General features: G+C 37.9%; 1 protein-coding gene across 2 annotated transcripts; it reads left to right on the forward strand.

The window, feature by feature from the left end:
- Positions 1-442: 442 nt before the first annotated feature.
- On the forward strand, positions 443-16,552 carry EIF3M (eukaryotic translation initiation factor 3 subunit M). Of its 2 annotated transcripts, XM_036325733.1 has the most exons (12): positions 473-584; positions 1,365-1,486; positions 3,470-3,602; positions 4,589-4,727; positions 5,010-5,133; positions 5,284-5,378; positions 7,795-7,878; positions 8,836-8,935; positions 10,111-10,192; positions 14,462-14,605; positions 15,853-15,913; positions 16,358-16,552. In XM_036325733.1, the coding sequence occupies exons 4-12, from the start codon at positions 4,603-4,605 to the stop codon at positions 16,476-16,478; spliced, it is 936 nt and encodes a 311-aa protein (XP_036181626.1). In that variant the 5' UTR covers positions 473-584; positions 1,365-1,486; positions 3,470-3,602; positions 4,589-4,602; the 3' UTR covers positions 16,479-16,552. The 2 variants fall into 2 exon arrangements, with proteins under 2 accessions (XP_036181625.1, XP_036181626.1); XM_036325732.1 differs by lacking the exon at positions 1,365-1,486 and having other exon boundaries at positions 443-584.
- The last annotated feature ends 95 nt before the right edge of the window (positions 16,553-16,647 follow it).

The raw sequence follows: 16,647 nt of genomic DNA on the forward strand, positions 1-16,647 counted from the left end.
ATAAAAGGCTGAAAAATGGGTTAAATTATAACTCGAAAAAAAAAAATGGTCGGGGTCAGCAACAAATGCATACCTCGAAGGCTCTTTCAGGCCCGCCAAGAGGGGGTTAGATTAGGTGGCCTGGAAAGCGAGGCAGGGCCGATGGGCTCCTGGGAGCAATGTTGGCGGAGTCAGGAGATGCGGCCTAAGGGACTGGCAGAGGGGGCGAGGCTAGAACGGAACAACTGATCACAAGAAATATTCCTTCACCCAACAGTCCTAAGACTCCAAAGGAGAGGGGGCTCAGCGATGAGCAAGCGCGGCTGTACAGGACAGTCCTTTAAATTGCTACCTAGGGAGGCGGTCCCAGAGGGCACGCCCGCCCCGCCTCCAGCCACCGCGGCGGGATCGGACCCCGTGGCCCCGCCCACCAAGTGACCCCGCCCCTGGAGCCCGGCGCGAGGTGACCCGGAAGCGGTTGGAAGCGTCGGGGAGCGCGTCTGCCTCCTTTTCCGGTTGGCGTGGTTTGCGAGTGCAGCGGCCGCCGCGCCCGGGCCTTCACCATGAGCGTCCCGGCCTTCATCGACATCAGTGAGGAAGACCAGGTGTGCTCCCGGGCCGCGGGGCCGCCAGGGCGGGGCTGGGGGAGCCTTGGGGTGTGAGGGCCGAGTGGGGGCTGGGTGGGAGGGACGCCGCCCCACGGAGCCGTCTCGGGCTGAGACCCGCAGCTCACGCTCCACACGTGAGAGTGGAGAGGCCGCGAGACAGGGCGCCGGAGGCCGGGGCGCGCGTTCGTGGCCGGGAGTCGCACCTGCCTGCCAGCCGGCCGGCGCCCCGGCGCTGGCCCGACGCTCCCCCCCGACTTCCGGGTCGGCGCCTGTGCTTTCTCAGCCCGGAGTCGCTTCTGCCGACACAGTACTTTTCGGCTCATTGGGAAAGGTGTCGGCTTCAGTCCCCCAAAGGCAGTTACATCCGGAGTGGGAGGTGGCAAACTTTTCGACGGTGTAAGCCATTGTCTAAGGAAACATAATTTCGTTGACGACGAAAATGGTGTTATGGGGTCACAAAGGCACCGGCGACCTATTCTATACATAGACCATATTTTATATTCTTAATGTGCAAGGGTGAGAGGCCTCTTAACCCGAAAATAAAACGCCAGCTCCACCTTCATATTTGAGGCATACATCTGGTGAGCCGTCCTAACGTTTTTAAATGTTTTTTTCGGGGTTTGCACCTTTCCCCATCACAAAAGTTAAACTGTAGTTGGTGGGAGTGAAACTAAACATGAAATGATCTCTTAAGGTAATTTTGCAGAAACTATTTTGTGAAATCGTGTTGCCATTTTTTCTGCTATTCCACTAACTTGGACATTTTGATTTCCATAGAAGATGTCATTACTATTCTAACATACTTGCAGAATTGTAGATGTGGCGCGCGCTCGTGGACACACACACACACACACACACACACATTATAGAAATGCAGACTCTCAGCCCTGAAGAGCAAAGTAAGTGGAAATGAAAATGGGAAGAAAATGTTTAAATAAAAGTAAGTTGTGGGAAGGAGTTGAGCACAGTTAAAAGATGTGAACGACGTCTTTTTCTTAAAAACATACCTTGTTGGTAATGGAATCATGTTATCAACAGTTGACTAGTAGGTTATTAAAAATTTTTTTTAAAAAAAAATACAGAAAAGGGTTTGTAAATGCAGCGAGTTGGTGTTACTGATTCTATTTCAGTTTTCGCCCTGGCAGGTGTTTCTAAGTGGTTAGCGGGGTTAGTTCCTGGTTAGGGCGGGTACCTGCTCGTCCTGGCCTGGTCAGAGCACTGCAGGAGGCAGTCAGTGGATGTGTCTGTCTCACATCCATGTTGCTTTCTCTCCTCCCTCGCTCCCTTTCACTCTCTCTAAAAATCAGTGGAAAAAAATATCCCCAGGTGAGGTTTATATGTATGTATTAGGCTTAGAGCGTCATTTCTACTGAGGTTATGCGACTGTTCTTGTAATATATTAATTTCACTCTAGCCATTACTTTCAGGTAAGGAGGTGCTTTTGTTTTCAAGAGGTTAACTTTGATCAAATTCTCAGTTTAATGAAAGTTGGGAAATGGAGCTCAGAATCCTTGTTTCTTTTCCTTGGTTTGTACCACTCGCCAAACACTACTTGTAACCAGTGAGGATGATAGTTTAAAAACAAAACAATAAACTGTTGGTTGAATAGTTATTAGAAAAATTCACTTTTATGTTTACAAAGTGGAATCTGAATCAAGTGCCTTTGTTTTGGTGAAGTTGTGTTTTCTTCATACCGAAGTGTGCTTTCCAGGGGTATTTTTTGTGCTCTCTCACAGGGTGACAGTTGTTTTATGAAGTCTTATTTTACTGCCAGTGCATATGTGAAGTGACTAGTTTTTATCTGAAAGGATAGTATCATCAGGTCTACAGATTTAATATACTTTTCTTAGGTAGCCAAAACATATCTGTAGGTTTAGAAAATGTGATACCCAGGCATTTACTAATGGTGTTCTTACCTCTCTCTTTTTCAGTTCCTCATATTATTATCTTAAATACCATCTGCATTCATGTTTGGCTGCCATACATACCGAACTCTAAAAAGAACTAGTTATTAAATATTATATGTGCATATTAAAATAGAAAAATGTCTAAATACTGGATGCAGTCTTGCAGTTATACTTTTATGGGTGCAAAGGTGCTTTCTGATCCAGATAATGCATTTTGCATTTCAAAAGAATTTTATAGTAGATCCAATTTGATGTAAGTATTTTATTCAAGGAAGCATTCGAAGGCATCACCTTTTTTGTTTGTTAATCCTCACCCAAGGGCATGCTTATTGATTGGAGAGAGAGAAGCATCAAAGGGTTGCCCTCCCAGGCCCCAACTGGGATCGAACCTGCAACCCAGATATGTGCCCTGACTGGGGATTGAACCTGCAACCTTTTGGTGTATATGACAAAGCTCCAAACAACTGAACAACACCAGCCAGGGCCAAAGGCATCATCTTTTTATCTTTGGCTCCCCAAATGCTCATCTCAGATAGGTTCTCAAACATTTAATTAACAGTCATTACTCTCTTACCAAGGTAATGCTTGTAAGCTTTCGTAGTGCTATGCACACCTCAGAGCAATAACATTTTATTTCTTTAAAACAAATTGAATTTACCAAGTCAGATCTCATCCCACACCCCAAAAAGGCTTTGGGTTATATTAGAAAGATTTTTGCTATATACTATAATTCCAGCAGGATATATAGGTGATCTGAGAGAAGTTCTGAAGTTGATCTATGTGGGCCATAGTGGGTCTGTGTACCCACTGGGAGTTGTAGAGGAAAACTTGTGGGGGTTGTGACGATGGATGAGGTAAAGTCATTGTTAAATACAGCATTTAGATTTCATTTTTTTAGAAATAGGACAGAATGGCTTGAGATCTTGTCATTCAGTCAGTTTTACAGATATATAGCAACACTGTTTGATTCCACAGGCTGCTGAGCTTCGAGCTTATCTGAAATCTAAAGGAGCTGAAATTTCAGAAGAGAACTCAGAAGGTGGACTTCATGTAGATTTAGCTCAAATTATTGAAGCCTGTGATGTATGTCTGAAGGAAGATGATAAAGGTTTGTTTTTTAATTTTTTGTGATATTTCTAATAACCTATTTTTAAAATTTTCTTGTGAATTATATTTTTGTTTCAGACCTTAGAACTTTGAAGCACTGTTTCTAATCTTTGTACATACTTTCAGGTTTTTCTACTCTGTTAATACCTATGAAGTAAGCTCATTTTGAGAAAACATCTTTTTTACATCAGGAATGTTTTTGTCTGTTACTGCACACACTGAATACTGATAATTTCAGAATGAATTGAAGAAAAAAATGAAGCACTTCTTTCTTTTCTGTAAGGTTTAGATTAATATCAAATGGGATATAACAAGTAATCTAAAGGCTATTTAATTATTTGGTTGATGTCCTATTTTTTTATTTTTTATTGATTTCAGAGAAGGAGAGGGAGAAAGAAACATCAGTGATGCCAGAGAATCATTGATTGGCTGCCTCCTGCATGCCCCAAACTGTGGGGATCGAGTCCGAAACCTGAGCATGTGCTCTGATTGGAAATTGAACCTCGACCTTCATAGGTTGACCCTTAACCACTGAGCCACGCCGGCTCAGCCTATTTCTTGACATGAAATGGGACATTTTGAAAATGGGGAGTTCTGAAATCTCTAGTTAAGGTTTCAGATTAAACTTGGTAAATGACTAAAAGCTTATACTTGAAAATTAGTGACCCAGTCAGAAAAGAAATACCTTTCATTTCTAAATAACTTTTCTGTTTGTATGTTTTCTTTAATTGGGAGAGTATCTTAGCCTAAGACCTAACCAATTACTTCCACGATTGACTATCTTGCCAATGAAAATTGAAACCGTATATGTAGCCACGTAAATCAATCTTCTGTTTTATTGATTGAAAACCAAATCTTAGGTAATAATTTATTTCTTTAAACAAATATACAAGTGTTTTATGTTTAATGGTCTTTGAATACTGGAAATTCAGATACATTAAGTATCATAGTATCACTGTTGTATTATCTATGCCATGTCATGTATAGATGTTGAAAGTGTGATGAACAGCGTGGTATCCCTCCTGTTGATCTTGGAGCCAGAAAAGCAAGAAGCTTTGATTGAAAACCTCTGTGAAAAGCTGGTCAAATTTCGGGAAGGTGAACGCCCATCTCTGAGACTGCAGTTGTAAGTTAAAAACTGAAAAAGGCTCGGTTTTTCCAGGGGCTCTTTTCATGTCATTGTCATTTGATGGTTAAAAGCAAGAATTCTGAAACTTGACTGTCAGCTGTGGCTTTTATAAGTTGTGTGACCTTAGACAAGTCACTTAACCTTTCTGTGCCTCAGGTCCCTCCTTTAATGTGAAGTTACTAATAGTGTCTCTCTCACATTTGTTGTGAGGGCAGATACTCTCAACTTAATCACTGTAGTTACTGATCTCAGACTTTTTATTATTTGTTTGTTAACCAGGCTAAGCAACCTTTTCCATGGGATGGATAAGAATACTCCTGTAAGATATACAGTATATTGTAGCCTCATTAAAGTGGCAGCATCATGTGGGGCCATCCAATATATTCCAACTGAGCTGGATCAGGTGAGTTATTATGTGGAATACTTGTTTTGCTTATAAGTGTAGTTTTATATTATAATCAAAGCAAATATGTGTTTTCTAAATGTTATATTTTAAATTGTGAAAATATATTCAGCTATATCACTAATTCTCCCTTTATCAATCTCATCATAGGTTAGAAAATGGATTTCTGACTGGAACCTTACCACTGAGAAAAAACACACCCTTTTAAGGCTACTTTATGAGGCACTTGTGGATTGTAAGAAAAGGTATTCACAGTTAATGTCTTAAAACTTACAGGCAAAATGAGTAGTTGAGGGCTGATTTTTAAAGGTAAATGAATTTGCTCTCCTTTGTTCTCTGTGGAGTTGCTATAAATCTGTTTTTGTAAATGTTACTTATTAAAGATAACTGCAAATTTTAAAATACCTATTGAGTTTCTGCAAGATCTTGGGTTCCTAAAGGTTGTATCCAGCCTACCTAGCAAACTTCATTTCCAAAATATTTATTCTTTTACATATGCAGTAAGTAGTCGGTATTCAGTTTAGTGTTTTGTTTTTAAATATTTTTATTGATTTTTAGAGAGAAAGGAAGGTAGAGGAATAAAGAGATAGAAACATCGATGAGCGACAAGGATCTGATTGGCAACTTCCTGCATGCTCTTACTGGGGATCAAGCCCACAACCCAGGCATATGCCCTAACCGGGAATCAAACCCACTGGCTCTTTGACAGTTTTAATATAATGTGTCTTAGGAAAGGTCTTTTTGAATTAATATTAATTAGTTGTTCTCTTAGCTTTTTTAACTTGAGGGTCCAGCTCTTCCCATAGGCTTGGGAAGTTCTCAGTTATTAGAATAGGCTCACTGTTTACTTCTCCCTCTCTTCTCTTCCTGGTATACCCATTATTCTTACGTTGCTATTTCTAATGGAGTCAGGTAGTTCTTGTGGAGTTCTTTCATTTTTTAACACTCTCAGTTCTCTTCCACCTGAGTCATTTCTAGATTTCTGTCTTCAAGCTCACTAATTCTTCCATCTAGTCTTCTCTGTTTCCAGTGTTCTCCAATGTTCTTCATCTCATTTATTGAGGTTTTTAGTTTCAGAATTTTTTTTTTATAGTTTCAACCTTTTTGGCGAAGTGTTCCTTTTTCCTATTGATTTTATTCCTGATTTCATTAAACTGCCTTTTTGGGTTTTCTTGCATCTTCTGGAGTCTTTTTGTTTTGTTATTTTTTTCATAATTGCAATCTTGAATTCTCTGTCATTTAAATCAGTCTTCCTTGTCTTGGGAGTTTGGTTTCTGGAGACTTCATTTTCTTTATGAGCTACCTTGTTACCTTGGTTATTCATGGTACTTGATGGATTGTTTCTCTGCCTGGGCATTTGAGGTAGTGAACTCTTCTAAGTATTGTTTTGCTCTAGTGCAGCGGTTCTCAACCTGTGGGTCATGACCCCTTTGGGGGTCGAACAACCCTTTCACGGGGTCACCTAAGACCATCGGAAAACACATATAATTACATATTGTTTTTGTGATTAATCACTGTGCTTTAATTATGTTCAATTTGTAACAATGAAAATACATCCTGCATATCAGATAATTACATTACGATTCATAACAGTAGCAAAATTACAGTTATGAAGTAGCAACGAAAATAATTTTATGGTTGGGGGTCACCACAATATGAGAAACTGTATTAAAGGGTCACAGCATTTGGAAGGTTGAGAACCACTGGTCTAGTGGATTGATAAGTAGTGGTCTTTCATTTGTTTTCCAGTAGATAGTGCGATAGCACCAGTTTTTGTTTACTCTTACCTCTCGGATCTTGTTGAGAGGGTGTTGCCTTAGTTCTGGAAAATGCCCCTTTTTGTCCAGGTCCCTTCATTCTCAGTGCACTACCCTTGTGGTGGGCAATGGGGCTTCAAGCCTGCAACTTCCCAGTGCTGCCTCCTTGTAACCCGAAGGTACCAGCTGCTTTGTGCTGTCGGTGGCATTCCTGCTGCCTCTATAGGTTCTACCGGTGAGGGGTGGCCGGGGGTGGTGGTGTGATTCTGTGAGTTGGCCTTCTTGCTACTAATGGTGGCCACCATTTTGCAGCTGCCACACTGCTGTACCCCATCTCTGTCCCCAGCACCAGGTTTAGCCACAATGGGCACTGGATATTCAGGCCAGAATGTTGCTTTTGTCCCTCCTTCCCTCTGGGCTGCCCTGTGGGGGCTGCAGCCCAACTCCTTCACCACTACATCAGCTGGGGCTGGGCAGGTGCCAGACTGTCTGTGACCTGTGTCTGCCCTTCCCCCTGTTCCACCACCCCTGCTCCTTCTTACATGCCTACCATCAAATGTCTCAATGCATGTATCTCAGATGTGCTTGTGTGTTGAGCAAGGGATTCTTTGTTGAATTATGGTTGCCTGACTTATAACTTTAAGGGGAGAAATAAAGGCGTCATCTCACTCTGTCATGATGCTGACTCTGTTAAGTCACCGTTTATTTCCTTCATGGCACATGCTTGCTTATTGTCTGCCTTTCCTACTAGAAAGTGCCATGACTTTTCCCATAGGGCAGTACCTTGTCGCTCTTGGTCACCATTGTATGTATCATTGACACAGTACTTGGCATAGTAAATTTTTTTAATGAATGAATAGCAAAGAGATACTGTGAAATTCTTTAAAGCAATATTTCTTTTTAGTGATGCCGCTTCAAAAGTCATGGTAGAATTGCTAGGAAGTTACACAGAAGACAATGCTTCCCAGGCTCGAGTTGATGCCCACAGGTAATGTTAAAAATACATTGTTCTGATGATGACTATCAACAGCTGAGAGATGAGTTACAGTATTCAGTCATATAACTGAAATCATGTTTACACTGGCCAATGATCCAAAGCCATTTGATACTGTGTTCTCTGTGGTGATTATAATAGAGATACTAAAGTTGAAAATTTGATATTGGAAGAACCACAAATTGTATATGAACTAGCTACATGCTAGTTCATATTGGGAAATTGCTGATATGGGGTTGAAAATATCAACCTGAAAAATAGAATCTAATCATAGGTCAATTTTAACTTATGAAGGTGTGTAAATGAGGAAAAGTTGGTGGCTTGCTAAAAATTAGCTTAGCCTATTCCCGATAATAATAATGGTTTCAAATAGTCGTAAGTCTGCTTAGTAGCAATAAGAACAAAATCAGCTTTTCAAATTTATGAAACAAATTATGATAACTTACGGGGTTATTGGCTTCACACAGGACCTGTATACATGATATGTGTTGGTTGAAAGGGTAGTTAGTGGAAAATATCTTTGAGGTTAGACCGCCTGCTCCAACACGTAATGAGCCCTTACTGGGCGAGCTCTTTCTGAGCCTGTTTTGTCATTCATAAAATGGGCATGTGAAGACTATATGTCTCAGGGTATTATGAGGATTCATTGAATTATCTTTACCTTAGTGTCTGGCATATGGTAAGATGCTGTAGCTGTTTTATTTATTCTTTGATTACTTTGTGGTACTTTCCAGCTATGTTTTTGTCTCCAACTATTTATTTTTTTGTTAAACAGATGTACTTGATGTGTAGATTTATTGGCCTGTTTTAACCCCAATCTTACAGCTTTTCTTATGCTTTATATATTGAATTCTTGGACATTTTACTGAATTAAATGTATTGCATCCTGCAAACTCAGTGAGACATACCTGAATTTCAAGACTGAGCTTGGATTTTTGTTTTCTAATTAAGGTGTATTGTACGAGCATTGAAAGATCCAAATGCATTTCTTTTTGACCATCTTCTCACTTTAAAACCAGTCAAGTTTTTGGAAGGCGAGCTTATTCATGATGTAAGTAGTTTATTCTTAATGTGAAAAATACTATATTTTCCTAAGTTTAACATACTAAAGCAGAACTCTCTTTCTTTGTATAAAAGAACTCTCTTACTTTGTATTCGTGAACATATCTATAGATCTGGAAAGAGAACTAGTTATTCTTTTTGTATCAGGAACAGACTGAAATTTAGGATTAGCTTTTCTCTAACTACTGAACACAGTTCTGTTCTTTTTCCCTTTTCTTCATCTTCTCACTTGCCTGGCCATTATGAACCTAAATAATAGAAATTTCTTTTTACTATATAGTGTCAGCTAGCCCAGTTAATAAAATCAATCCAATATTTTAAAACACATTAATATCCTTTTCAAGTACAAGTATAAATATGTTTTGGGTTATTTTCCATTTGTACTATGCCATTACCACCATCTTTAGAGCTCACTGTATTTACTGATTTAGCTAAGTGAGTCTTTTATTAAACAAACTAGAGGCTCGGTACACAAAAATTCGTGCACTCAGGAGGGTCCCTCAGCCCGGTCTGCACCCTCTCACAATCCAGGACCCCTCGGGTAGGGTCCCTAGGCCTGGCCTGAGATCAGGGCCTAGCAGGGCTTTCCTTCCTCCAGTTGCAGGCAACTGGCCCCACCCCCCTACTGCCACTGCTTGCCATCTGTGCAGCGCTGCCCCCCCTCCCTTGCTACCAGTGGCCTCCCTCTGCAGGCGACAGGCTGGGGTGCAATGGCTTGGCTGGCCTGGGCCTCCCTCTTTCTTTGCTAGGGGCCAGGGCCAGCCCTGCAAGGGGCCGTCTGCCTACCTGATCGCCCCTAACTGCCGGCCTGCCTACCTGATCACCCCTAATCACTCTGCCTGCCTGATCGCCCCTAACTGCCGGCCTGCCTACCTGATCACCCCTAATCACTCTACCTGCCTTCCTGATTGCCCCTAACTGCTTGCTTGGGGGTGGGGCCGGCCCGGTGGGGGGCCCTGGTGGCCTGGTCTCTGGTCGTTCAGGTTGTGTCGTGACGCCTGGCCTTTTATTAGTATAGATGGTTTAGATGGTAATTTGATCAAACTTAATTGAAATGTCTGCACTGAAAGAAATATATTACTGGGAGTTAGTGTCTTTAAAAGTATTTTGAGCTATAAATATTCTGTATTGAATATTGTATCTTTATTTTTTTTGTCTCTATAGCTTTTAACCATTTTTGTGAATGCTAAATTGGCATCATATGTCAAGTTTTATCAGAATAATAAAGACTTCATAGATTCACTTGGTAAGTTTTGGGGTGTGTTCTTTGGAGGGGCATAGGGAGATGGGAATGTACTATTCTAAAACTGTTCTGTACTGTGAGATCCAGCAAATATGATTGTGGCCTACCAGTGGTATATAGGCAGTTTAAAATATTACTTAGAATGAATTGGGAATCAGAAACCAAAAGCATTTGTGATGGAAAGAGCATGAAACTACTGTTTCTTTGTAAAGGACCTTACTCCTTATTCATATGCATGGTGATTTATATTTTTGTTGCTTTTGTTAAAAAAGCCAGATTCGCGTAATTGCAACAAATAGATTTTTCTCTCTATGATACACTTTTATATTGGTGCAAAACCCTAACCCCAAATTAACAAATTATAGAAATATATGGTATTGATAAGCATATCTAAGTAAAGCTGTAGATGGGATTAGAAATGGATTTGTGATTTTACATGATAGGAGAAACTTTCCTAACTACAGTTTGTTGAAGACAGCAAAGTATTAGCTTTATGATTTTGCCTTTGTCTTTCTAGGGCGATGGTTCTCAACCTTCCTAATGCTGCGGCCCTTTAATACAGTTCCTCATGTTGTGATCCCCAATTTCATTGTTACAAATTGAACATAAAGCATAGTGATTAATCACAAAAACAATATGTAATTATATATGTGTTTTCCGATGGTCTTAGGCAACCCCTGTGAAAGGGTCATTTGACCCCCAAAGGGGTTGCTACCCACAAGTTGAGAACCGCTGTTCTAGGGCATCAGAGCTCAGTAAATGTTCACCAACTTGAATTGACTCTCACTGTCCTCATTGAGCAAGCTCCATATAGATTCAGTATTTTCCTTCTAGACTAGAGCATGTCTTTAACATACTAAAATTACAAAATGAAAAATTAGAAAATCTATAGTTTAACAAGTTTAAGTTCTAAGAGAATGAAGTCAACTATGAAACTAAGGTGCTTTGTTTTCCTACTAGGTAATAATCAAAATACATTATGTATTTTTCATACTAAAATTTATTTGTTAGTCTTCTTGGTTGAGACATAGGTAAAGAATGCATTTATAATCTAGCTTGATTATACTGTTAGTCCTCAATATAGTAATCATTCATTCCTGTCACCTGTAAACTTCGGCATTGGGCAAGACTGAATTATTCTGAACATAACAAGGCATTTGAAATACACCAAGATAAAGTAGATGCGAGTGTGTTTGTGTAGAATGCTTTGCCAGGTGCACTAGACCCAGAAAACCACATTCTATCCCAGTTAATTTGTTTTGTGGCATGAAGCTATGTGATGGAATGTTAATGTCAGCAACCTCTTTATTTACTCACCAAGGAAAAAGGAGTAGTAATTAACACTTTGACACTCCCCCATTGATGTGTAATTGACTGTTTCAAAGGAGCACTGGTTCATAAGCTATTGCAATGCATTAAAATTACGTTTTTTATATTGCAGCATTTTAAGGCAGGGGTCAGTGACAATGCAGAAATTGCTCAGTGATGCACATTTTTTTATTACTGCATTAAGGTTTTGACATATTAGTAATGAATAAATGTTTCCATAAAATTAGATTTTTTTTTTATAACTCTAAAATAGAAATGACACAGAACACTATGACTTCTTTGAAGGTGATGTTCTACTTTTCATGAAATAAAGCACAGCTTCCTAACAAGTCTTCAACTCATACTTCACTGGCTTAATAGCTTGTTTTTGAGAGCAAAAGTCCTAAAGGCTTTAGGTTTGGTGATTTCTTTTGATGTAGTGACTTTAAACATCAATTTGAAATGTTTTTAAACATAGATTCCCCCTTGTATGACATATAATGGTTTTACATAATTTATTTTAGAAATAATTTTCATTCCTTTCATATGTTTTTTCATTTATGGTAAGCTTATAACTATAGCAGTAGATTTTTATTTTAAGAGTATTTTAAATTATACCTTAGAAATTTGAGGAGTTTTTATTATTTTAACATTAAAAGGGATTATGTATGCCCACAGAACTGGGAATGCTAAGAAATTTTCTTAAGATCTTTAGTGTTTGTTCTCTGTAACAGGAGAAACATAGTATTCCTGTAAATCAAATTTTATTTTGCCTTTTGTTTCTTTAACATCCATACAAATTAGCAGTCTTTTATTAGAAATTTGTTTGTAAAAGATGCTTTGCGGAAACATCTTGAATGTATAGTTTTAGTTAGATATATTAGACGTTTATTACAGCTTAAAGTTTGGTTACAAATGTCTAGATTCCACAGATGGCAACAGTTTATCAACCTCTGAGCCACACTGGCTGGGCATACGGTTTTGACTTTTAAATATTAAATCCAAAGTGACCAGGCGGGATTTATTAACTGGCAGTTTGGGCCAACAGTAGAATTATCTTGTGTCATCTGAATTGCCCTAACATGTTCACATGTAATATGATGTTATCCAGTTGCTACCTTCTTGCTTCAGAAAGTTAATCAGCATCTAATTTTCATTTGTTAATTAGGATTAATGTGCACTAATTGATTTTTTGATGCTTGTAGATTTCCATTAAACTGGTTAGCAATACTTACTTGGGTATCTCATTCATCTGAGTTATGATGATCGTGTTTTTGTTGAATCTGTGCCAAATAGAAAGCCTGCATCATAATTATAGTTAATTAACAGACATGTGCTATATTAATGGGCTTTCCTAGTCACCTGCTAATAATAAATGTTATATATTTCAAATTTATTTGTGGAGTGCTTAGAGGGAACTTTTTAAACAATACAAACTTGAGGCTCTTAAATACAAAAGGGTAATGATCTTGGTGAGATTACCAAATTTGAAAGCTCAGAGAAAAGGGGCGTGTAATTCTGTATTAATTTTAGAAACTTGTTTTTATAATTGAGAAGTTAGCATCAAATCAAGTGTATATGTTATAATTTAGTTTCCATGTAGAGACGGGTAAACACTTGGATATTCAGGATTTGTAAATATTTATATTTCTAGTTATTTATTTTATAAATGAACCTATTTTCGAGGCCACTTTGTGACTGTAAGTAAAGCATTTCACTCCTTTACTCCTCAATTTTATTGTTTTTTTAAAGTGAAAGGAGCAGGGCCAGATAATTTGTTAAGTTTCCTTTTAAAAGGGTCTAAGAGTTTGTTTTTGATATGAGTAATTATAACAGTATGTTTCGTTTAGAAATTGCAAGGCAAAAATTTGAATTATCTATACAGTTTTCTATTTAGGCCTTGTAAAGAACAAGTATGTTAATGGTACTGTTTAGTTTTTTCTAGTATTAATCATCTTAGTCTGTAAATGTAAAGTGATAAACACACTTTTTTTTTTTTTTTAATATATTTTATTGATTTTTTACAGAGAGGAAGGGAGAGAGATAGAGAGTTAGAAACATCGATGAGAGAGAAACATCGATCAGCTGCCTCCTGCACATCTCCCACTGGGGATATGCCTGCAACCCAGGTACATGCCCTTGACCGGAATCGAACCTGGGACCCCTCCGTCCGCAGGCCGACGCTCTATCCACTGAGCCAAACCGGTTTGGGCGATAAACACACTTTTACATTTAAAAAAATATATTTCTATTGATTTACGAGAGGAAGGGAGAGAGAAACATCAGTGAGGAGAGGGAATCATCTATCTCCTGCATACCACCTACTGGGCATCAAGCCTGCAACCCGGGCATGTGCCCTGACCAGGAATCTGTAACCTCCTGGTTTATATGGGTCAATGCTCAACCTCTGAGCCACAGTGGATGGGCATATACAGTTTTAACTTTTAAATATTAAATCCAAAGTGACCAGACAGGAAATGGAATGTTTTCATGACTGTATGAAAATGTTTTAAAACTTCATGTTTTCTAATAAAACACAGAACAAGGTATAAGTAGACAAGGAGTCCTCCGTTTTAACAAGGGACCTGTTAGTAAAAATAAGCATAAGTAATTCATTTATATAAAATTTTTCCTTATGAAATGACTTTTGTACATTTTATCTCCTTAAGTGTATAAGTTAGGATGTAAAAAAACTTTAGGGCCTAAAAACATTTTATAGCCCAGTCTTATTAACTTTGTCTATTACATATAGTAATAAATAAATGTAGTTCTAGAAAAATAATTTTAAATACTCCATAATTTAATTATGGGGTCAGTTTATGATTTGAAAATATAAGCTTTGTCAAAATTACTCTATATATAAAGTGCTCAAACACAATGACTCTACAGTTTGACACAAGAGTTGTAATTGGTCTTCTATTAGCATTAATACCTATTCAACTTCACTATTTTGTTGTTATTCAGGACTATTACATGAACAGAATATGGCAAAAATGAGACTACTTACTTTTATGGGAATGGCAGTGGAAAATAAAGAAATTTCTTTTGATACAATGCAACAGGAACTTCAGATTGGAGCTGATGATGTTGAAGCGTTTGTTATTGATGGTAAGGCAATTAGAACTTTTTTTTTCTATTTGTCTTTTTCCCATGCAGTATAAGATTTTTTATCTTGAAGCTGAGCCATATGCTAACAAAGCTAGATTCTTTTGTAACAAATGTGTATTTTAGTAGATTAGCAGATTGTAATTGTTGTAGAGTGAAAATTCAGTGGAAATAAAAATTGCTATGTGGTTTTTGGTGTTTGTTCTATTCCTTAAACTTATATAGAACAAAAACCTTTAGGTGGTATACCATAGGGTGGTTAAGAGCCTAGATTTTTATATCAGACCTGGATTTGAGACCAGGTCTGTCTTCCTCTATGAAATAGGAATATAGGAGTAATTTGTAGTTCTGAGGATTAAATGAATTAATGCAGGTAAAGCACTTAGCCCAGTGCCTGGCATGTATTAAATGTCCTGCAGATGTTAACCATTATCAGTTTTTTATGATTGGCCTAGAAACAGGACTTTCTTCCCCAATATTGGTATTATAAAGTAATAGAATTTTTTTTTTTTTCTTCCTGAGCCTTTTAAATTTGAAAGTTTGGGGGATTATACAATTAATAAAATAAAGAACTATTCACATAGTTTCTAATGCTCTAATTCTTAAACATACTTATAAAGAAATACCTAATTAGGAAATCTTCCCCTTCAACCCCCTAAGGCAGGGGTCCTCAAACTTTTTAAACAGGAGGCCAGCTCACTGTCCCTCAGACTGTTGGAGGGCCGGACTATAGTTTAAAAAAAAACTATGAACAAATTCCTATGCACACTGCACATATCTTATTTTGAAGTAAAAAAACAAAACGGGAACAAATACAATATTTGTATTTGCATGTGGCCCGCGGGCCGTAGTTTGAGGACCCCTGACCTAAGGTGTGATTGTAGAGAACATCTAGAATTCTTGATGAAAACTGGGGGAGGGGAGGCATGCCGGAGGCAGCCGATCAGTGTTGTGCTCTCACATCGATGTTTTTCTCCCTCCCTCTCTAAAAATCAATAAAACATATATGTATTAAAAAGAACACTATATGATATTTGGTATGGATTAGCCCAGCAACCATAGGATAAATGCATAATCTCCCTCTTAGTTGCATCATATTGCTATTTATTAGATTCAAAGAGCCAGCTTATAAAATCATATTAGAAAACTGTCAAGTTTTATTATGGCTTGCTTGGTCATAGTTTCATACTTTAAGCTGTTTTTCTTAGGTATTTTCCATATAACATGTTATGTAAAATGTCTTTTTTCAGCCGTGAAAACAAAAATGGTCTACTGCAAAATTGATCAGACCCAGCGAAAAGTAGTTGTCAGGTAAGACACTTAATACTTTGCAGCATTTTGTAGAACAATTTAGTTTGTTCTGATTATTTCACTTAAATGTTTAGAGAACTAAGGTGATGTTCTTATCAATTGACTGTAGTTAAATAGTTGCTATTTATCATAATTTTATTAAAGTTCAGACTGAATTGATTAGCTTATTTAATGAAAGTACTATTTTCCAGCACATTTCATTTAATGGCTCAGCATTGGCTAGAATACTAATGACTTTTGTGTCTGTTTTATGTAGTTCAGGAAAATAGAAGGTTCAGGATCAATATGATAAAGAATTTTTTTAAAAATAAGCTGCTAATTCTCTTACGATTTAAAATTGCCTTTTATGTATATTTAACCTTGCTTTTGACTAGATTCAAGTATGTAGTATTATAAAAGAATACAAGAGAATAAAAGGTTGACTAATGACTTTTAATTTTTCAGTCATAGCACACATCGGACATTTGGAAAACAACAATGGCAACAACTGTATGACACACTTAATGCCTGGAAACAAAACTTGAACAAAGTGAAAAACAGCCTTTTGAGTCTTTCTGATACCTGAATTTTTATGCTATAAATATTTTTCTTTTGGGGAAACATCTAAATGATAGTAAAACATTTTAAGCTGAAATTTGACAACAGTCTGAACATTTATTGTCTCAAGTTCAAAAGAAATTACAATCTTCAGAGGATACAATGTAATAAATTACGAAGGGTCTCACTGTGTCTAT

This window comes from Myotis myotis, unplaced genomic scaffold (assembly GCF_014108235.1).
Source record: "Myotis myotis isolate mMyoMyo1 unplaced genomic scaffold, mMyoMyo1.p scaffold_m19_p_10, whole genome shotgun sequence".
Lineage (NCBI taxonomy): Eukaryota > Metazoa > Chordata > Mammalia > Chiroptera > Vespertilionidae > Myotis > Myotis myotis.